Below are 24,326 nucleotides of genomic sequence, written 5' to 3' on the forward strand. Positions count from 1 at the left end.
GAATGAGAGAAATTTTTTTAAAAAGATTTTGATACCAAAAAAAATATAAAAAAAAATGATCAAAATGTTGAAATAATTTATATTAAATCAAGTCTTCTATTTAAATTTAAAATCAAATTAATCACGCTTACTTACGCCTGATACATTTTTCATTACAATTAGAATATATGTATTAATACTTGCACATTATGAAGAAAGTCTTATACCAATGGGAAATTCTCTCTTTCCGAAACTAATGTCTTGTATCAAAGAAACATATTGCCAAGAACACTGATCACCTAGACATACTTTGCAACACTGTTGCCTAAACAAAAAAAACAAAAACAAAAACAAAAACAAAAAACAGACAACTTAACGGATTCACTTAATTTGAAAAATAAAAAAACACAAATGACAAGTATCAGCCTCATTCAAACAACAAATACTGAACAATAAATATATTTCCACTTCCCAAAGAACCAAACAAGTTCTCACTAATACTGGGAAAAAAATAAAAATTGAAGCACTTTACTAATAAAAACTATCATAACTTACAAGCTTACAACTGATAATGCCTCCCATGATCTCAACTTCCACATATTACACCTCTTCTGCCTATAGAAAAAGTATACCCTCCTCGTCTTAAGTTTCAATTTAAGAGTGATTTATCATAAATGCCCTCAAACCAATAAGAAATTGCTTCTTTCTTCTATGAGCAGAGCAAGAACGTCGTTGTTGGAGAAATATTTTTGAGGTTAAGCAACACTACAATGGAGAAGAAAGCATTGTATTTACAGCAAAAAGGCACCAATCATGTCCACGTACAAATAATTCCATTCTTGTCAGCAGAGGCAAGAGGTTTTCCAAGACCACTCCACGAACAACATAGAACAGAAGCGGTGTGTTCCTTCAGAGTGCTCACTATATTGCCTTTTGATACTGACCAAATGTAGACAGATCCATCAGCAGATCCAGCAGCAACATAATTGTCGTCTGGACTAATGCATGATCGGCTCCAATTCGATGCCACTCTGTTTCCACTTGCTCTTAATGTGCCACAAACTTCTAAAGACCGTATATCAAACAAATTATGCAAGTTGTCTCTCCCACTAGTTAATATTACATTTCCATTTCGAGAAGGAGAGATTGAAGTAATAGCAAGTGAATGTGCAGCAACTTCACTGAGGAGCTTCCCTGTCTGAATATCCCACAACCGAAGATTCCCATCAATGTGACCTGAACAAATGGTCTGCCCATCCATGCTGAAACAAAGGGCATTGCAATTGCTATGGAAAATTATAGTGTTGACACAGTAACCTTTATGCAGATCCCAAACTTTTATAGTACGATCATAAGCTGCACTTACTACGTGGCGGCTTGAAACTTTGCTCACATCTACAGCACAAACTTTATCTGTGTGGCCTGTCAGAGTATGATTCATCCGACCAGAATTTACATCCCACACATATAAATTGTTTGAACTGCTTGCAGCAATTATGGATTTGTTATCATGGGTAACGGCAAGATCAAGAACAGAACCTAGGCAACCATAAAGACTGCGACTCAGTGACCCAGTGTTTGTATCCCACATTTTGATAGTTCTGTCCTGTCCTCCACTAACCAATTTTCCAGAATTGTATTCAAAAAATATAGCAGCACAACCACCTTCATGTGCTGGCATCTTGTGCTTGCATGCAGTGGGAATAGTAGACTCCACATAGAATTCAGCACCTTCACTTCGGCGGACCACACCATCAACTTGCTGCCTTGCAAGTTGTTCTATACCACTTGCCTTGAGCTGATCAAGCATATCTTCATAAAGTGCATTAACCTAATATCATAAGCAAAAAAAACAGGTTAAAGAGCAAGAAACTTGCGCATCTGAACTCTTTGAAAAATCGAAGAAAATGAATGAGCACAATCTCTTGAAATCAAATGGGGAGAAGGACGAATATTGGTTTTGATCCAGCAATCCCTCTAACAGGTTTATACCCCTCCCCCAACCCCCCTACTTCTCTACCAGTGTTATTAAAGGCGATAGGCGCACCAAGGCGCCAAGGTCTCTTAGGGCCTAGGCCCAATGCGCGAGGCGAGGCGAGGCGAGGCGCAGGTTTCACTGAAGTGAGACGTACCTTGTACATAAAAAAATATATAAATTTAATATAACTAAATAATTTAGGGTTCAACATAAGTAAAATAAAATCTTAAACATTTAAAAATATATGTACCAACAAATACTACTATTTTAACATAGACAAATGAACAATATCTCAAATTTTAACACAAAACATTAATAAAATGAGAGGGGAGAAAAAGAATAAGAAGAGGGGGGGGGGGGGGGGGAAATAGATCAGTCTAAAGAATGATTAGAAAGAAAAGAAGACCAGAGAATAAGCATAAGAAGATGGAAGAAGAAGAAGGCAACATCATCACGGCCATGTAAAGAAGAAGATAGCAACGTAGAGAAGACAATAACGTAGACAAGAAGAAGAGAAGAGAACAGAACATAATAGAATGATACAGAAACGTAAGAATAGAAGAACAAAAAAAAGACGACAACGTGGTGAAGAATTTTTGGGTTTGTTGGATTGGATAATAAAGGCATGCAGTATAGTAAAGTGTTCTTCGGAAATTAGGAATCAGGGCTAATTTTTCTTTTATCATTGATTTATGGTTGAATGCCCAATGCATTGGCATGTGTAATTAGAGTAAGGATCTTTTGTAGTTGCATCAACTTAAATCAATGGTCAGATTTTAAACAAAACCAATAGAAGCAACAATAAAAAGAAGCTCTCAAGACTTGGGCCTTACTGCTCCTTGGACCAGTCGTGTGCCTTATCGAAGTCGCCTAGCCTGGAACACTACAAGGAGCAAACCTTGGGCCAAGATGGGACTTGGGCCTAGGCGCTCGCCTAAGCGCACCTTTAATAACATTGTTCTCTACCCATAAAAAAGGTGAGTAAAAGCACATGTTCAGCTCTCTCTCTCTCTCTCTCAGTTACGCCATGGATTCAAATCTCAGCAACATATGTAGGCTTCAGTTCAGAAATAGTGGTTAAAGAAAATATCATTCCAACCAATGGATTTGGTCCCCTAGAAGAGGCCTTCACCCAAGAGTCTAGGATCCTTGCAATTTATGTCATTCAATAATCAAGATGAGCAAAATTTTGTATACATTCCACTCCAACATGTCCTCCAAAAGAGAGAGATTTAACAACCAATTGGTGTAATCATATAGCTCTTAGTTCCTTGTGTTGAAATTAGTGTTCAATACACTCATTGCAGATTCAACTGTTCAATTGGACCCTAGAAGAGAGGTCTTTGGTTTCTTCACAGAGGAAAAATATGTCGTATCCACATCCAGACTTAAATATCTTCAAATTCTTCTTCCATGGAAGAGTTATAATAGCAAACTTTTGTAACATATAGACTTTAAAGTTTCTCGATCAAATTACACTGTACACCCCTTCACGAAAATTTGTTACATTTTGCCCCTTCTTCTTTTGATTTATTTCAATCTCAACCTTCCATTGACATTGTGTTAGGAAAAGTGGATAGAAAAGTAAATGTGAGTGAGCTATACATGCCAATTTTATGACCAAAAGACTCATTCAAAAGTTGACTTATATACATATTATATGATAGATACACGTATAAACCCAGCTACCAAGGATAGCACACGAAATCAGGTGTCCTTAAATTTTTTTATTTTTTCCCATTTTCGTCAAAGTTTAAAATGAACTCTATAAATTCCATTCAAACCTGTGCTTTGTCATTCAAGGAATAAGAAATTTGCCTCACGTTTGTGTATGGCGAGTAAGCTTTCAATTTAAATTAATAACCCATATCATATAGCTTCGAAAAATTATTACACACCATGCAAACGCAGATTTACGAAATGGTTTGTTAATAGCTTTCTTGGCATTGTGCACCACTTACATTATTGGTTTTGGCTTTTCCAATCCCTAGACAAATGCATAAAACTAAACTTTTGCTCTGGTAATAAAAACTTGGGGAAATTTATAGTAATAAACAGGGATTTCTTGTCAGATTTTGAGGGGGATCTCCCTTGCTCCCCTCTATGTCCTTGCATATAATACAAATATATATAATAGTACTTCTTCTCCCCCCAACCCTCTCCCCTTTTCGTTCGTCCTTACCAACTACAACAATAAAACAAATTACCTCATTCAGACGTTCAGCATCCTGCATTTTTTGTAACATCCAACGGTCAATTAACGTCTTATTTTCAGCCTCAGCTGTTGTTGCTCTCACAATCATCTCCTCAAGTTGAGCTTTTATCTCCTGGTTCTCACTTATTACCAATTCTAAAGCTTTAGTCTTTTCTTCTAAAAGCGCTGACAAATGAGTGCATTCATCCCTGCAGCATGTACATTTGTTTCAATAATCCATCCAACACTTTAAATTTTCAATGTCTTTCACCCTCATTGATTATGGGAAAAGAACATAAAGTAATAAATAAAATGAACCTTGCTTTTGTAAGCTCATCTTGCAGATTAGAAATTAAGGTTTCTTTCTCTTGAACTAAAGCTTTTGAAGCTCTGGACTCAGCCACCTCCACCACAAGCTGCGCAGATAATCGAGATTGAGCTTTGTAACATTGCTGAAGTTCCACTTCAAGATTTTCTGCCTTCTCTTTCCATTCTGAGCCCTTCAAAAACAAAACAAACAAAACTAACAAGCTCAATCGTACCATGCAAAACAAATAAATCATAAAGACAAATACAATTGATAAGAAATCGAAACCCAGGAAAATGCCCAATTGTTTATAAGTAGCAGAGCCAAACACAAATTTAAACAAATGCATAGAATTCATGCATTCATCATATGAAAGGAAGACATGATGGCATAATTTTTATTTTATTTTTAAAAATTATGGCCCTTAAAGAGCTCAATTGGGAAAAAGGAATTCAACCATAAAAAGTGTTACATTGTGTTTAATTGAACATTGGAAGGCATACATCATTGTAGATCTCATGCCCACTCAAGAATCAAACTCAGGTTTTGTTTAGTGAATTTCTACTTCCAAAAAACAAGGTTCAAAACCCAATTTACCATCCCATCACACACGAGCAAAAGTGTTTCAATGACCAAAATTTAAAAGGCGAAAATTACCACCAAAAAAAAAAAGTGAAAACAACTCAAAATATTGCAACTTTCATGGAGGTTCAATTGGTATTGTGTGCGGTGCAAGTGAATGAAAATACAATTATTTTAAGTTGTTTCTACATTTTAACAATTCTCCCAAATATAAACTTGTTCCATACTATATCCAGAAAAAAAAAAAAGGAACCAATTTGAACAATTTCTAACACACACACAAAATTGACAATTATGATATATATAAATAAATAAATAAATAAATAAGGCAACTTTAAGTCAATTGGATCAGTCATTTGCATTCCAATAAAAAAAAAAAAACATTAATTCATCAAGAAAGATACATATACATCGAAAAATTGAAGTAACTATGAAGTGATTTATACCTGAGCAGCAAGAGGCTTAGAAAGAGCGATGAAAGCAGGAGAATGAGCGGCCTCTTCGAGCAAATGCCGCTTCCGAAGAGCCTTCAAAGCGTGCTTGATTGCATCCATGGCGATTTCGTTTTGCAACCTTCAATTGTAGATTTATTATTATATATCAATGTATAAGCAAGAATAGAGAAAATTGACGCCATTACAATAAGCTTACATGGTGATTGAATCGGAGTGCGAATGAGAAATCGCTTGACTTTAGGGTTTCTGAACAGGGGTTTCTTTCTTGTATTATGTTTTGATTTGCAAAAGCGAAAATAATTTTGGAAAATAAATAAATAAAATGTCAATTCACCAAATTTATTCAAGAAAGCTTTAAAGTGACGTCACTCTGCGTGAAAGATTAGGAAACTCTCTCCAACCCCAGTGAATATGACACAAATTGACTTTCGAATTTTAGTAATTATTTTTTTGGTAAATTACAATAAAATACAAGTAGGCTTGAGTTTCTAATTGGGAATGGTATCCCACCAGTTTAATCATGGATTAGATGGTACTGTTAAGTCTATAGAAATTTATTATAGGTTTCGTTTCGATAATTTAAACCGTTAATATGTATAAATCGTCGAGTACTATATGTCTGTAAAAACTCACATGGATCAGATATCAATAACTATATGATCAAATCAGTTTTCTATGAAAAAAATAAGCAGTGAAGTATAAATGGCTTACAAAAATCTAATTTAATCACATAACTATTGATATCCAATTAAATTAATTTTTTACATGCATATAGTACTCAACGATTTCTACATATTGCAACGGTTCAGATTATCAAAATAAGACTTGTGATAGGCCCCCAGAGGCCAAATAATACCCTCCAATCCGATCATGGACAGGAGAAAAGCTCTTCCCTTTTTAATTTGTCAATTTTGGTGATGTTTGAAAATTTAAAAATTATGATAAATTATATTTACCTCCCGAGATTTTTGACAAATACAGGGACCTCTCCTGTGGTTTAAATAATTACAGTAATTTCCCTGTTTTACTTGACAATGTCAAGATTTTCCCTTTTGTCAAATTGTTCCAAACGGTGTTACTTTTTTTTTATAGTAAATTATCTTATTGTCATTCCTTTTAAAATATTAAAAAATATTTTTGGATTGGAGGATAGCTTTGAAAAAAACAAACGGTGTTTGGTAAAGTATTTTTGGATTTATTTTATTAAAATATTAAAAAATGTTTTAAAAATTTATTTTTTATTTTAAATATTTTATTTTATTTTGTAAATATTTTAATTTTTTTTAATTTTAATATTTTAAACTCAAAGCACAACTTCACACTCAAATCGTAACCAAACACATAACTCAAAACTTAATTCAAAAATTATTTTCAAACCTCATAGCTAAACACATAACTCGATACTCCACATTATTCTCAAAACTCTATACTAAAATTGTAACCAAACGCATAACAAAAAAATTAAATATTTAAAAATATATTAATAAAATAAAATAAAAACTATATATTTAAAATAAAATTTAAAAAATTAATATTTAAAAAATATATTTAAAATATTAAAAAAAATACAACACATAGATGTATGAAATATAATGCACATTAAAATAAATAAATAAATATTTAAAATATAAAATATTTACCCTAAAAAAATAATTTCAAAAAATTTCAAAATTAATAACCAAACAAATTTTTTCTTTTCAAAACTCATAACTCAAAATACGACTCCACATTTAAATATGATCCTAAAAATAATTTTAAAAAATAAAATAATTTTTTTTTGAAAAATTTTTTCTTTTAAAGTAGAGTTTTTGAAAAAGTTTGGTTCTGAGTTTTCAAAAGAGTTTTGAGTAAAAACATGTTCTGAAAAAAGATTTTTTTTTTGAAACATGTTTGGTTCTCTTTTAGAATCACAATTTCAATTAGAAATTTTTAAAAATCTTTTCAAAATTCATAGTCTTAACCAAATGCACAACTCAAAACTCAATTTAAAATTATTTTCAAAACTCATAACCAAACGCAAACTTAAAAAAATACAAGCTCATGTTAAAAATATTTTTTAAATATTAAAAAAAAATTTAAAAAATATTTTTTTATTTTGAATATTTTATTTTATTTTATAAATATATTTTTAAATATTTTAATTTTTTTTGTTATGCGTTTAGTTACGATTTGAGTATAGAGCTTTGAAAGTAGTGTGAAGTGTCGAGTTATGTGTTTGGTTATGAGGTTTGAAAATAATTTTTGAATTGAGTTTTGAGTTATGTGTTTGGTTATGATTTGAGTGTGAAGTTGTGTTTTGAATTTAAAATATTAAAATTAAAAAAAAAATAAAATATTTGCAAAATAAAATAAAATATTTAAAAATACTTAAATAAAAAATAATTTTTTTAAACATTTTTTAATATTTTAAAAAAATAAATCCAAAATATTGTTCCAAATATTATTTGTTTCTTCCAAACCTCTCCTCCAATCCAAAAGCATTTTTTAATATTTTAAAAGGAAGGGCAATAAGGTAATTTACTATTAAAAAAAAGTAACACCGTTTGGAACAATTTGACAGAATGGGAAAATCTTGACATTGTCAGATAAAGCAAGGAAGGTTACTGTAATAAGTAATTATTCAAACTACAGGGGAGGTTCTTATATTTGTCAGAAACCTCATGAGAGGTAAATGTAATTTACCCTAAAAATTAAGTATTAAAAATTGAATGTTGAATTTTTTAAATTAAAATATTGTTTAATAAAAATTTAAGTGCTGAATTAGAAATAAATTATTTAATATATATAAAATCAAATTTGATATTGTGATGGTGGTGGTGGTGGTAGTGGTGGTATGATGGTGATTATGATGATGTTGGTAGTGGTGGTGGAGAAAATAGTGATAGTGGTAGTGATAGTGGCAGCGGTAGCCATAGCGTTGATAGTGGTGGTGATAGTGATAGTTAGGGCTGTGTAAAATACCGTCCAATCCGCTAAAATCGCACCAATCAACATTAATCCACACTGCTCTAACCACCAACCGCGGTTTAAACTTTAAAATTTATAAACTGCCAACCGAACCGCTACGCTATAGTTAATACATATATATTTTTTAACTTCCAATGAAACATTAATGTAAAAATAAGTGTGTGAGAGATTTAAGACATGAAATTTATTACAAATTAGCGGTTATATATATAAAACATATTATGCAAAATTACTTTGTGTTATATATCTAAAAAATATTATATAAATTAGTGTTATATATTATGTAAATGTATGATAATTAGTTAGAATATTCTTCAATCTGACAATCTGCCAAAAACCGCCTAAACCGCAATTTGTTAATCCGTTAACCCACTATTCGGTTTGTAATTTTATTCTCAAACCGCCCAAACTGAACCGTGTACACCCCTAGCGATAGTGATAGTGGTGGTGGTGGCGGTTGCTATAATTGTCACACCCCACTTTTTATTACTCATATTCTATTACCAAACTATTATTATAGATTCAATTCAGAGATATCATGCGGAAACTCTTTTATATTAACATGAGCGCAAAAATAAAGATTCTCTCATTCGGATACAATATGAATGCAACAAGAGTTACAATTAAATAAATTACCCGTAGGCTTATATCTTTTAAACTAAAAGAAAGGGTTTAACTATTTTTCATAAATGGCATTACGTCCACAAATAAAAGGCCCTATGACCAACAAATAAAAGATATCCTCTTCTTGACATTCACCTGAAAAACGATTAGCAACGTGGGATCAACATAAAGTCCAGTAAGGATCTCAACATGGTCCTGAATAATAACAACATACGGATAACTATATCATGAATGCTTATATCATATCATATACATAATGTGACAGTTTATACTGAAAATATACTTGTACAATTACTTTTCTCAAAACTAATCAATTTAACCAACAACACTAACAGTTCACTTCTCTTTCTCATTCCCCATTTGTAAATAACACATCACAACTGGTTGTTTTAAGAACAAAAGAGATATTTTCACAAAACCAGATTACTTCACATTATTTACACCCATACAAAACGTACGTTCATTTCTGATACATTCATCACATTCCCTTGGCCCTAAGTCCATGATTCAAGAAACACTTTTAACAACTCGCCCAATACGCCTATGCACAAACATATATGTCCAAGCGCAAATATGAAACCAATACATGTACAATGATTACTACAATATCACATAGAACAACCTGGTCTTACCCAACCATAACCATCAACTACTCATGATGTGCAAAGATCCATCGAGATCAAATGAGAAACGAAACAATGCTCAACCTACTTTAAGCACAGTAAGCCAATGATACACCTTTCCATAACGAAATGTCAATTTACCAGACACAAGTTGGAAGGTAATGTACCTCTACCAATTTACCAGACATTAGTTAGAAGGTAATGGTACCTCTGCCAAGTTCTTTAGGTGCTAGCTGGAACGTACATGTACCTCTCATTCTAAGTGTTACCAAGTTCTCCAGGCGCTAACTAGAAGGTATTGGTACCTCTCGTTCTCAATGTGTGAACATTTCCAACCATCTTAACATACCAGGATGCATAACAACACAAGTAATCTCAACATGCCAAGATGCATAATAACGCAAGTGTAATACATACACGATATTATCCAACACAACAATGCCATCCTCCACCGATGGCCAAGGACAAAACCTCTAAGCAAATGTATTAAATACACGTAAGACAACAATTCAATTCTCACAAGACTTTCAGTCCAATAACAATGATAATATGTAAAGCTTCCAAAATCTGACTTCAAGTTCATTATCAATTTACAAAGGGTTATGATTTTATTTTCTTTCAAAAAGACAACTTTTCTTTATTTTCCAATCCACACAACTCCAACAATCTTCTAAAAATTCATTCTCATCATTTTACAAAACCAAATCCATTCTCTTTATTTTACAAAACCAATTCCATTGGTATCAAAACAATAACTTAACTCTACTTCACATGATTAGTCAAAAACAATTTCAATATCATGGTTACTTCTTCCTTTATATAACACAATTATATAATCCATATTAGCAAAATACAAAGATTATTCAACTTTTTCCCTCTCAAAACCATCAAGTCAAAAATATTAAATTAGGGCTTTCCTCCCTCTTAACATAAACATATTAAATGTGTCCGCATAAACATCGGAAATCATTCCCCAATTAACCCAAACAATAAGCAACAACTTCAATCACAATATCAAACTCTAGATCCTATTTCATGATTTTAAAGAAAATCCATAATTAATATAGTTTTTATGCAACATGTCTATCTATAGATGAAATATTGGAAAGGAGAAAATAAATCCTTACCTTTTGAAACGAAGAGGAGACAACTCAAAAAAATCACCGACGACAAAACTATGACCTACTCAGATCAAGAGGAAGCCCTTGATGAGATTTATAATCTTTCTCAAAGGACTAAGGTGAAAATATAGCTCTAGGTGAATAGATCTAAAGATCTAAGTGAAAAGGTTGAGTTTAGAGAGAGAGAGAATAGAACTCACAGTGTAAAGATAAAAAAAGGAAAAAGAGAGGAAACAAAATAATGAGAAAAGTGTGTTTGGAACCTATTTATAATAGCAGAATAATAACCCAAAAGTAAATGAAGAATAAGTCAAAACCCCCCAAAGTAAGGCCCAAACCGTAGCCAACAATCTGAAATTTTACTCACAGGGGTCGACCCTTCAAGAAAAAAAGCCGAGACACTAATGTGTGCAAAGGACAAGGGTTGACCCTTGGAACCAATGGTGTTGACCCTTTATTTCATAATGCACCCAGAATAAAACAGTAAGGGAAAGGTCAACCCTAGGAACTTAGGTATCAACCCCAAAAACCAACAGAGGCATTTAGAGTAGGTGACAAGATACTATCGACCTCCAGAAAGGCAAATGTCGACCCCAGAACAAATTTTTCAAGTTTCTAAAGAACTTTTCAATGTAAATACGCATAAATTAACAATCTCAACAAGTATAAATCAAATTATACTCCTTCAAAATCAAGATACAACAACTCCAAAGACTCCCAAAATGAAGAGAGAAAAAAAAAGAATTGAATACACTCTCTAATGGTTTAAAGGGCACAAGTGTTACAGTAATGGTGGTAGTCGTGGTGGTAGTAACAGTAATGGTAGTGGTGGTAGAAGTAGTGATAGTGGTAGTGGCGATGGCATGATAATGGTGCTTGTAGTGATGGTGGTCATGGTAGAAATAGCTATAGTGATAGTGGCGGTAGCATAATGGTTTTGGTTGTGATTGTGATAGTGGTGGCGATGGTGGTGGTGGTGGTGGTAATGAACTTATAATAGTGTATATTAATATTTATATTTAGTATTTATAAATTCAATTTGAACTTAAGATTTTAGCCTATATTTTAAGAGGTACTTAAAATTTTAAGTGATATCAATTGTGGTTATCAAACGAACTTAATTTATTATCACTTAGGCCCCATTTGGGGACTTACTTTTTTAGCCAATTAGCCAAAAAGTTACTAAATTAGCCAAAAAGCCAACAACTCATACCAAAAAGTCAAAAATTCTCTTTTCTCTCTACTTTTTGCACATCTTTTCGTAATTAGTCAAAAAGTCATCACAAACATACAAGTTTTTTTTACCTACCTTTTTAGCCAAATAGCCAAAAAATTACTAAATTAGCCTGTTCCCAAACGAGGCCTTAATACATTTAGTTTTAAATACTAAATCAGGTTATCAAACAAACTCTAAGGTAGCGTTTGGTTTAAAACTCAAATCATAATTTGGATTAAAAAAAATTTAAAATTCTTTTCAAAACTCATAACTAAACACACAACGCAAAATTTAATTCAATTTTTTTTTCAAAACTCATAACCAAACACTTTTCAAAACTCTATTTAAAAAAAAAAAATCAGAAAAAATGTTTTGTTATTTTGTTCTTTAAAATTATTTTTTTTATTTTTTTTCAAAAATATTTTTTATATTTTTATTTATGAAGAAAAATATTTTTCATTTTTTCAAAACAAATATTTTGTTACTTTTTTAAGTATTGGCCGAATAATTTGTTATGATTTAGATATATATGGGCGATCCAAAATTTTTTAAAATAAAAAAACAATTTAAAAATAAATAAATATTCAAAAACATTTTTTTAAAAAATTAAAATAAAAAATAAAATATTTAAATATTTAAAAATATATTTTGAAAAAATACAACGCACAAATGTAGTAAATACAATACACATTAAAATAAATAAATAAATATTTACAACAAAAAATATTTACCCTAAAGAATTAAATTAAGAAAAATTTAAAATATTTAAAAAAAATAAATTTCAAAATACAACTCAAAACTCAAAATACAACTCATAACCAAACAAATTTTTTCTTTTTAAAACTCAAAACTTAAATCATGCTTCAAAAACTAAATCAAATGAAAAATTTTGATTTTTTTTCAATTTACATCATTTGTTTATTTTTGTTAAATAAAATTGAAGAAAAAATAATATTTTCATAATTAAGCTCAACGAAAATGGTATTTTAAACTTTTTATGGACACCTAAATTGAGTTTAATGAATAAAATATTATTTTTCTATTGATTTTACTTAACAAAAATAGATTAATGGTTTATATTGATAACGAATCAAAATATTGGGATTCAAAATAACAAAATTACTCACTCGGGATTTATTTTGTTACTAGAGTACTCTAGTTTTCATTTTTTTTTTAATTTATAATTTGCCTTGATTTTTATAACAGTTAGTCACTTTTTCATTAGAAATTCGTTAGTCGTATGAATAAAAAAGTGATGTTATAATTTTTACATTAAAATCTATATTTTACCATATATATTTTTCTATATTTTACCATATATATTTTTTTATCTTCATACCATCTGCATTAGTTTGATTTTTTTAATCTTACTAAAAAGGCAGTCAGTATAATTATGTCAAAATTATAAAATTTATTATATTTTCTCCACATTTCAAGAGATGTTGGTGTAATTTTACCCTTATTTGTTTTGATTTCAATCACAAAATAAATAAATAAATAAATAAATAAAATTGTTGAATTGTCTTTGTTCTTGTTTTGTTGCCAAAAACAATAACTTCCATGGCTTTATACAGAAGGAATGACATTATCTGATGGCAACACGTTTCAAAAAAGTTTCACCATTCTTCCCATCTTTTATCAACCAGAAACTAACCTATCCATATCCCCAAAAATTAGCCAAACGGTAAAGATATGAAAATAGAATAAGATGTAATGTCTCGTGTTCAAATCTTTCATGGAACCAATAGAGATTTGCCCAGTGATCAACTTCAAGGCCTATCAGGATTAGTTCTCGGCAGTCCAAATACGACGTACAGGTCCAATTGGTTAGGCCAGGTGAGGGATACCCTACCCTCGATTTAACCGGAAAAAAAAAAAAACACCACCACCACCAACAAAGACACTAACCAATCCATTGCCACACCCCACTGCAACAAAATAGTCATCTGGGTTAATGCAGGTCCGACTCAAATTTGAAGCCACTTTGTTTTGAAGAAAAAACCAAATGCAATGATTTCTACTTAAACATCTGCCATATAAAAATTTAACCATGTAAGAATTTGCAGCAATTCACAACATAGGCAGAAAAAGTAGATGCAAAGTTACAAGTTAAACCAGAGAATCAGACACAACCGATTTCATCACAAGTAGTAGATCAAATTAATGATTCAAATGTTTGAATAAAACCCATAAGTTACATCACCAATTTTTTTCTTTTCCGATCCCCCTCTTTTTCTCTCCCCTTTTCCATCAATAAAAAGTTGGGTGCAAATATTTTACAATGGGTGTTATGGTATCATACACACTTTCTAACCAGCTCGTATCCTATCCAACCAATCAACACTCTTCCTTGCTCTTTCCAGCTGTTGGTCGATGCTCCTCCGAGATTTCTCATGGTATTCCACGCTCCGCCGAGACCTCTCCATCTGTTCAACAGATAGTCTTACCTTTGCAAGTTTGTCATTGTGATTAAATTTGTATTCGTGGATTTTCAATTTTTCAGACTTGTCTGTGCTTCGTCTTGGTTTCTCTCTCCTGTCAGTACTCTTCCTTGGAACCTCAAAACAATCAGTACTCTTCCTGGAATGTTCAGGCCGGTCTACACTTTTCCTCGAACTGATTCTCTGTGAGGGTGATTTTTCCACCGTAGATACAAACTTCCTCAGATGCCTAATGTACTCGGGAAAAAGTTCCAAGTCACAGTGATTTCCCCCTTTAAGCCACAATGGTTCATATTTTTCTTCGCACAGCTCCCAAAGTTGTTTACCGTGAGAGCAATCAACAACTTCATCAGAAGTTCCCTGCACAACAATTCGAAGAAGCCCAGAAGCAAAAATCAATCTATGATTAAGAGAGTACAGGACCAAAAGCTACGTGCAGAGTGCTAGGAACTATGGCATAGACATGCATGCTAATCTTGAAAATCATAATGTTTAACCAAACCGTATGACAAAAGTTGGGCCTCAATGACCATGTTATAAATAGGCCATCTTAAAATCCCGACACGACATCTTTATTATTCGTATTATGGTCAGCTTGGCACAAATATGACACAAATTCAAACCACTTGTCTCCTGTCAGTTCTTAATTAAGCTGATAATTTAGATCTCTCACATTCATCATTTTACTAGTTCAAAGTTGTCTCTGAGCCAAGAGGAAAGCTCTCATTCAAGAATTGCAACAATCATGGCATGCCTGACTTGTAGAACTTGGCCTTCGAGCATTTTCCCTCGTTTGCAATACTCTATTTCTTTCACTAAAAAATACTTCAAAAAACACACAAAGCTAAATCCAGAGTTCTTCCAATATAGAAAGAAGAATATACTTTCTGAGAGCCAAAAATGAAATATTTATAAATATAGAAAAGATAGAGAAGCATTATTCAAGCCTAGAGCTCAAATCATGAACCATGATACGAAAATGATATTCAGTTTGCCAGTAGCATTAAACTGCAGGGCAGGAGGATTGCCTAAACTACACAAGCAAAAATCTATACTGTACTCCATTTACATCTTTAGCATTGTGACCATGAGCAAGTTACAATAATAGAAATGTTAAAAGGTAATTGAAAGCTATGAGGGAAATTCAAACATATACAGAGGAACACAGTTCATGAGGACCTTTCAGAATATTTTATTGGTCAACTTGTATAAGAAAGTACCTATATATATCTATGATGAACCATCATTATGCTTTCTGAAGATTTATTAACGAGTTGCCTCCTTCCGAGTGCTTTTGCACTCTAAGCCTCTAAAATAAGTATAAACTTTTATCCCACCTTTCATCTTGTTATTTCTTACCATCAACAACTAACAGTTCAGAAATCTCATTAACTTGAAAAAGTTAATATTCAAGGATTATAGAAACACAAAGTTGAAAACAAACGTTTTCCTTATTTTAGTATAAATTTTTACTAAATAATTAAGGACTTTATAATATTTTCGGCTTGGTTGCATTCTTCAAAGGATCAAACTTAGATTTGGTCTTGGAAGAGCCATGAGTGCAACCTCCTCGTTCAGCTACGGCTAACATTTTCTCAGTTCACCATGATGACCAACTCCGAGTTGTATTCCAAGTAAGATTCTGAAAAGCGGTTGCAGTCGCTGCAACGGTGGTAGTGGCATGGTTGCGGTTGCGGTTGCGGTTGCGGGGTGTAAAGGCCGTAGCATAACGGTTGCGGTAACCGAAATCTTAATTTTTTTTTATTTTTCGCACAATTTGAAAAAAACTTACCAATACGCATATTTTTTTTCCATGATCATATTTATTGGGTTTAAAATAAATATTGATCAATTTTTGTAAATTTTTAAGTATGATCCAATACATTTTATATTTTTAAATCACTATAAACTGAGTTTTTTACATTTTATTTTAATAATTAATGACTTTATATTATACAAAAAATAATCACTAACTATTATATATAAGATAAACAATGACAAAAGTAAAAGAATAAATAAGAGCCTAAATATATATATATATATACATATTTTAACCAAGTTAAATAGATAATGACCACACTTATTATTGTTATTATTTTTAGATAATATATAGATACACAGACAAACAAAATGGTTACGTGATAGCAACTGAATAGAATAGCATAGGTCTTCCAGTTTCAACAAATCAATAACATGTTCTTTATCTTTCCTCTTCTCCCTCTCTATCTCTTGCCCCTTAATCTTCTCTCTTTATCTTCCCTCTTCATTCTATCCCTCTTTCCCCATTTTCAGCTTTTTTTTTGTGTGTTTTTTCGAAAGAAGCAGTTCGGAACCGTTACGTAACAGTGCGTAACGGGCTGTTACGGCTGTTATGGCACTGTTACGACCGCTACGGCCAACACACTTGTGAATCTCAATCACACTGCAAAAGCGGCCGTGACGGGTGGCGGTAACTACTACAACCGTTACGTAACGGCGTTACGTAACGGTTGTGGCCGCTTTTTAAAACCTTGATTCCAAGTTTATACATGCAGATGCACTCAAATCATTGGATCTTATTGATGCACCACCAGATTATTTCATCATGAAGAAGAATGATTTTATTGGTGTTAAAGAGTTTTTTCAAGCGTTCAATGCAAAGTTTAGTGGACTTCATCAACACCTTGCAAACCACTATCAATTCGCACGAGAGAAAATAAAGCAACTTGATATTCGAAATATTTGATTCTCTAATATGGGCGAGTTCAATATTTAAAGAACTCCAGTACAAGTTCTTTTTCTCAATTGGGAAGAAAAATGCAAAACGTGTGTGCATGGTGATTTTATAAATTTGTCTTTAGTATATATTATTTTAGTATTTTATTTATTTATTTTTTAATTAGGTTTAATTAAGAATTTTATTTTGGCTAGGAGTCTTAATATTTTGTTTCCTTTTCTATTAGGATTTGATTTCCTATTTTGAATTGCGGCTTTTAGCCCTAAAAATGATAGGTCTCTGCATTGCAATAGTTAGTTTTGGAAAAATATCAAATATTGAAGGTTGTGGTTGTTCGTGTTAGGGCTGTGGCCAGTCCTTCCTCTCCTCTTTTGTTCTCTCTTCTTACTACATTAGTCCTTGCTCTTGCTGACACACAATAAGCTGTGCTAATTGGAGTCTGCCATTACATGGCCTCACAGAGGTGAAGGAAGAAAGGTGATAGCTAGCTCCCTTGACTTTCATGAAAAGTTCCGGTAGTTGGGAGTAGGGCTGCAAACGAGCCGAGCTTTGTTGAGCTCAAATTCAGCTCATTTGCTAATCGAGCTCGTTTATTGAGCTTGAGCTCGGCCCCGGCTCGGCTTGATAAGATTTTTTTAATATTATTTATATTATTTAATATATAAATAATGTATTTATACTATTATTTAATATATAAATAATATATTTATTTATTATATAATTTAAATAAAGTTGACAAGCCGAGCTTATTTGAGCTCGGCTCGTTTACTAGATGAGCCGAGCCGAGCCGAGCCGAGCCGAGCCTCTATGAAGCACGGACACGGATACAGACACGGACACGGACACGGACACGGATATGGACACGGGACACGGCAATTTTCAAAAAAGGGGGACACGGACACGGCGGGGGACACAGCAAATTTTTTTTTTTTTTTTAATATATATATTTGTATGTGTTATGTAAATTAACAAACACTAACATAGTAACCATTAATTCAATAAATATAAGAGAGGCAAAAGATTCAACATCCGACATCCAACATCTTGAAATAAATATAAGGGGAAAACATCCAACATCCAACAATATTTGTCACAAAAGCACTAAATAAGAGGCAAAGAAGAAGGATAAAAAATAAAAAAAAATAATAATAAAAAAAAAAGAGTTTACATACTGTATATATGTATATATATAAACCTATAATTATTATTTTTTAAATACAATTTTATATATAAAAAATAAAAAAAAGAGTTTACATACTGTATAAATTTTTTTTTTACAGTTTTTAATATATACTCATAAAAATCTCACAGTTTTAAATACAATTTTTTTTACATATAATTAAACAAAAAAAAGGTCTTATATATGTAAATGTATAAACAAATAAAAATAAAAACAAAAATAAAAATAAAAAAGTCTGGTCGAACGTATAAAAAAAAAAGAAAAAAAAAATGAAGACAGTTCAGTTCAGTCGAACCGAAGCAGAGCAGAGAGAGAGAGAGAGATAGCGAAAGAGAAAGAGACAGGCAAGAGAGGGGCTTACCTTCGAAGACGACCAGATCGAAGGTCGAAGACGCTGGATCGACTGAAACAGAGACACAGCCGACTGGATTGAAGGTCTACGATCGACTTCGGAGGGCTGCGACTGAGAGAGATAGCTTCGATTGACTTCAGAGAGAGGGCTTCGACTTCGACTGAGAGAGAGGAGGGCTTCGACTTCGACTGAGAGGTCTGATTTTACTATTTTTTACCTCAGTTGTTCGATTAGGGCTTTGCCCGTTAGTTTATTTTATTTTATTTTTTTTTTTTTACTTGTTAAATATTATACTTTGACCCCAAATAAATATAGAAAATTTAAAAAAGAACCCCGCCGTGTCCCTTGGCGTGTCCAGATATGGACACGCGTGTCCCCGCCGTGTCCCTGCCGTGTCCCCTTCCAAAAAAATTATTAAATTAAAGGGACACTCCATCTGGCGTGTCCCGTACGTGTCCCCGGCGTGTCCCCATGTCCCCGGCGTGTCCGCGTGTCGGACACTGCCACGGCACCATTTTTGGAGTGTCCATGCTTCATAGCCGAGCCTAGCCTATTCATGAACAACTCAGTTCATGAGGTTCTCACATATGATGCATCTCTTCTAGTTCATAAGGTTCTCACTAAAATGATGCCATTTCTAGCATGAGAGAGAAAGAGACAGAGATAAAGATAACTTTTAACTACTACTACTACCATGTGAACTCAAATAATAATAATAAAAAAAAAGTTTCCCCAGAGCTGCTGTCTACTTTCAACAACCAATGACAAGTTCTATCAAATAGACCAAGTGAATAGAAAGATCAACTTGATTTGACTTTAATAAAATTTGATCCAATTCGTCAGATGTTAGACAAACTCTTGATTAAAGTGAAGTGAATATACAGATAAAACTCGTTCAGTTTGCTAAGCTATCCACGCCACATGGAAAAGTTAGTACTGCATTTTGACTCTAGTTGATGAGCATTGAGCTGTATGCATCCAAATATATAATAATAATAATAAAAAATAAATAAAAACATTCCGAGGGCAATTATAGAATACCATTCATAGGACTTCAATCAATAATGTTGTTGCAGTTTTTATTGTCCTCACTCTTTTTTATATGAATTAATTCAGGAAGAAAGAGTAGCTGCAGAAAGCTTAATGAACATTCATTTCCACAGGGTGTCCAACCACCCCTAAAAATTCATTTACATAGATATTCATTGCATAACAGTTGTCAAAGAAGAAAAAACAAAGTCTTCAATGTCAGATGCCAGAAAATTCAATATATGTGCACAATTGCAATGTTCAACATCAAATGCTAGCATTGGGTTTGAAAACTTACATGAATGATCAGAACAGGACACTTCACCAATGGAATTTTGTCAATGTTCTGCATGATATCAATATAAAATCATGTTAAGAGACATAAAAAATGTGAAAAATATGATAATTAAAAAAAAAAAAGTGTAGAGATCAGCAAACAAGAACTTTGCCTTGTAGATGTCAAACCAATAGCTCCGCTTCACAGGATACATGACTCTTAAGCCTGACAATATAGGACTATGTAAAACAACAGCTCTTAGTCGAGGCAAACGCACTGCAAGGTCTAAGGTCGGACCACTTCCAACAGACTGGCCATAAAGAATGATCTCTTCCTGCTTAGCACCATAGCTCTCTTCAAGACACTTGTATGCAGCTTCGATATCTGCATAAGTATTCTGCTCACTCGGCTGTAATGAATAAAGTATACAAATAAGTTTCATAATCTGCTTTCAGGCATTTGAATTGTCTCAAGAAACGAAACACCACAACAGAGAGCATAAACAGTGTTTTACCTTTCCAGTTGACTGCCCATAACCAGAGTAGTCATACCTGTATAAATTCAAACACTATCTTAGAAAATTTTCCTTATCAACCATATATATAGCAACAGATTAAGGACAGAAGCCGTAACATGCAAATAATGCAGCCTCAGATGAAAGTAGATTGTTTTTGTGACTTACAGCAGAAGATGGCCATAGTACTAGAACTGGGACGCATATTACCTTTACAGTCAGGCATTGCAACAAGGCATCTAATGCAGTGACCTAGCCAACCTTTTTTTTTTTTTGATAAATAGTGACCTACCCAACTTAATCTACTGAAACTGTCATCTCAACATCATTACAAGACATCTTATATAACTAAGACAATGCTATTTCAAGAATTTATTTATTGGGCATAAAATTTTACTAAACTTTTTATTTTTTATTTTTTATATATATAAATAAGATCTACTTAGGGGTGACCATTGGTTCAATGGTTAAGACTTGGCCTAATAACCTTGAGGCTATGGGTTCAAGTCTTGGGGCCACTACTTTGTGCATTATGCCAAAGATTAGGGGTGCACTCAATCTTCCCCTCTCAAACACACATTAATGTGTACTAATTGGGCATTATTTTTTTTTTTTTTATAAATAAGATCTACTTACCTTTCAGACCAGAACTAGCATAGGACTAGAAGTAACGGCAGGTCAAGTAAGGAAAATAACTCAAATTTCCCAAAATACGTATAGTATAAAAGAGTATATAGAATTACATATCTGCACACATGTTTTAAAATGAGGGTTAATTTCCCATCATTGTTTTCTTTAACATTCTGCTAAAGCACCCACCAATATAATGTCAACTTCAAAAGCAAAAATCAGAGAGCCAAATCAGAGAGCATATTGCAAAGCAAATACGTTTTTGCAGTATTGTTCTTCTAGATGTACCATCTTGTTCTGCTAAGAACCAAAATGATTCAAATGGAAATGCCAATTATTGTCATATCCGCTCACTAGAAAAATCATATGCCCTCAATTATAGACAAGATACAACCAAAAATTACAAGATTATGTTAAAAACAATTCAATTTAATGGTTTTGGATGCTGACTACTTAGGTTACAACTCAACTTACAACGACTCCTGTTTTCCCGATTCTGATATCTACAATTATTGAGTAAAAAATGGCCAATCACATCATGTTTTACAACCTCAACCACATGCTGTATGTCCCTCATCTTGAAAGCAGGTGAAGCAAATTTTTCCTATTTCCATCCATTGTTACATAATTATACAATTACATCTATGATGTCTTCACATCCATCCATGAAAATCTCTTCTGCTCGTATATCTGAAATCTGACATACCTGGAAGAACAAAACTATATCAATCACTAGCAGAAGATTGCCTAGTTTGGCATGGATAATTTGCTTGACGAAAACCCAGATCAATCAGCATCCCCGATCATCGTACTGTCAGATCTTAGAACCTGGCTTGAGAGACCTTAGCTCAACTTTCAGTAAAAAAAAGGGTATCCATGTCATGTATAGACTAACAACCAAATCAGACCCAAGAACCACATAGGAACTAACCACAACACAGACTCACTTAGGATGACAAAGAATCAGATCTACAAAACGAGACGGGAAACCAAATATCATCCCACTATTAATCCCTATGTTTGCAGCTTATTGCCAATTCTTCCACATCTCAAACTTGATAAATAAAATAATAATAATAATAATAATAATAAGGAGTCTTTTCCTTTCACCAAAAACATCAAACCATTTAGGGTCCGTTTGGGATGGATGTGGATTTGAAATGCATGGATTTGACATTAATCATTCAAGGAGAATAACTTAAATTTCAATTTCAATTTCAATTTCAATATTGAATTATCATGACAAATTTGAAACAAGTACATAATAAAAGTAGTTATTTGAAATGATTCTGTTCTAGCTACAAGGATACTACTAAAACAGATAAAATTCTATCTAAACTTATCTTCTTTTATAATTTCAGCTAATAACTCTCCAATCTTTTAAACCTCAAATCCCTTGATTTCAAATCCAAACAGATCCTCGCTAAACCACAATCCACACCCACCCACCAAAGATTTCATTTCTTAGGCAAACCTTTCCTATCAATCAAAGACATATCACCAACAACAAAGTTAGTAATTAATTACTCATCCATATACAAATATACAGATATATATGTATAGGGAGAGAGAGAGAGAGAGAGAAGGGTAGCCTACCCCATGATATTGAGTCGCAAGTGAATGCTCAATTCGAGGAGAAGGTCGTACATCTGACCAATATCAGCCGCATTTCCATGGGAGTAAAGGAGAGTAGAGGAAGCCATAGGGTAACGAACATAGACAGCGACGATCTCTGTGCCTCGACGAGTCGGCAACTTCAACACCTCCACGTTTTCCCTGTGAGGGAAAGGGTCCAAGAGAAGGAGACCAGTGGCATCGTCCGTAATTAGCTTGTACGCCGGAGGGCTCGGTGGGAAAAACGCGAACTTCGCCGCCATTGATGAAGTCACCCCTCCCATCCTCTCTCTCTCCCTCTCAAAATATATCTATCTATATCAGTTTCTCTCACTATATAATCGACATTCCTTGTGTGAATGTTCTTGAGAAGTTGAGAGAGAGAGAGAGATGTTTTAGATGAATTTTTTTTTTTATTGAGCGGTGCTCCATCTATTAATTAATAGACGTAGTAATTAGTGTATCAATTTTAATTATGATATTATTATTAATTTTATTTATTATATAAATTATAAGTATTAAAAATATTTTAAATTATATTACATTATTAATTAGTACATTAATTAGTGTATATAATATTAATTTTTTTATTTACACGTACTAATTAATGTATATGTTAATATATTAATTAGAAAATGCTATAGGTCCCAAATTTTTTACCAAATGAATGACCAAACCTCTCACATGAGTGTGGCATGTGAGAGGTTTGGTCATTCATTTAGTAAAATTTTTTGTATCTCTAGCATTACTCATATTAATTAGTGTTATATTATTATTACGGACCTCACTTATTATACAAATTATATATATTTAAAATTTCTAAAATTATATATTATATTATCTATTAATATATTAATTGATAAATATAAAACTATTTTTTTTGTTTATAATCTCTCTATTCTTTTTTATTAGAGCTATTTTTTTTGTTTATAATCTCTCTATTCTTTTTTATTAGAGCATCTCCAGCCCAATCCTTTCACCAAGAGGATGAAAATAATTTTTTTTATTCAAAAAGTAAATATAAAGTATGTTACTATTCATTCAAACTCCAACCACAAACTTTTAAAACCCTTTATCCTCCCTTCATCAAAAAGTAATTTGTATTCATTAACAAATATTTAATTTTTAAAATTTTTGTAAAATATATTTAATATTATACTCATTTTAAAGGTATGATTTCATATTTTTTAATGATGTCATTTTATAAAAATTAAATTTACATATTAAAAGTTATTTGTAATATAATAAAAAATATAAAAATGAATAGTATTTTGAAGGATATCTTCTATTTTTCATCCTCCCTTCATATTTGGAGGATCAACTCATCCTCCTCCTAAATAGAGATGGATTTAAAGGATGGGTTGGAGCAAGCCTCTATATTTGAAGATATAGAGAATGTATTGGAGATGCTCTTAGAGCATCTCCAACGGTAGTAGGCATTTTACCTATCTAAATGTTACTATAAAGTATATATTTTATTTTGCCTATCGACTGTTTTATGTTTTTACTCCAACCATGCTCTTTATT

The 24,326-nt window shown here is 32.4% G+C and overlaps 2 protein-coding genes across 2 annotated transcripts; both read right to left on the reverse strand.

Annotated features, from left to right (window-relative positions):
* Positions 1 to 422: 422 nt before the first annotated feature.
* On the reverse strand, positions 423 to 5,902 carry LOC114265480 (Transducin/WD40 repeat-like superfamily protein). Its single transcript, XM_028206301.2, has 5 exons — positions 5,692 to 5,902; positions 5,487 to 5,613; positions 4,470 to 4,651; positions 4,165 to 4,360; positions 423 to 1,810 (listed from the first exon to the last, which is right to left on the reverse strand). Coding segments are annotated over exons 1-5 (1,527 nt in total). The 5' UTR covers positions 5,694 to 5,902; the 3' UTR covers positions 423 to 790.
* Positions 5,903 to 14,182: 8,280 nt separating this feature from the next.
* LOC114265490 (uncharacterized) lies at positions 14,183 to 23,237 on the reverse strand. The gene is made up of 5 exons (XM_028206308.2): positions 22,782 to 23,237; positions 20,556 to 20,592; positions 20,214 to 20,450; positions 20,063 to 20,110; positions 14,183 to 14,847 (listed from the first exon to the last, which is right to left on the reverse strand). The coding sequence occupies exons 1-5, from the start codon at positions 23,081 to 23,083 to the stop codon at positions 14,356 to 14,358; spliced, it is 1,116 nt and encodes a 371-aa protein (XP_028062109.1). The 5' UTR covers positions 23,084 to 23,237; the 3' UTR covers positions 14,183 to 14,355.
* Positions 23,238 to 24,326: the final 1,089 nt, after the last annotated feature.

Source organism: Camellia sinensis, chromosome 4, assembly GCF_055761805.1.
Source record: "Camellia sinensis isolate YWXY chromosome 4, ASM5576180v1, whole genome shotgun sequence".
NCBI classification, from domain to species: domain Eukaryota; kingdom Viridiplantae; phylum Streptophyta; class Magnoliopsida; order Ericales; family Theaceae; genus Camellia; species Camellia sinensis.

Coding starts and splice junctions, on each gene's coding strand:
- LOC114265480 (XM_028206301.2), bottom strand. Junction 4,652..5,486: donor CTAAGCCTCTTGCTGCTCAG/GTATAAATCACT, acceptor TTGTTTTTGAAG/GGCTCAGAATGGAAAGAGAA. Junction 4,361..4,469: donor GATGAGCTTACAAAAGCAAG/GTTCATTTTATT, acceptor TACATGCTGCAG/GGATGAATGCACTCATTTGT.
- LOC114265490 (XM_028206308.2), bottom strand. CDS start 23,083: ATGGGAGGGGTGACTTCATCAATGGCGGCGAAGTTCGCGTTTTTCCCA. Junction 20,593..22,781: donor TTGCGACTCAATATCATGGG/GTAGGCTACCCT, acceptor GAATTTATACAG/GTATGACTACTCTGGTTATG. Junction 20,111..20,213: donor ATTGGTTTGACATCTACAAG/GCAAAGTTCTTG, acceptor GATATCATGCAG/AACATTGACAAAATTCCATT.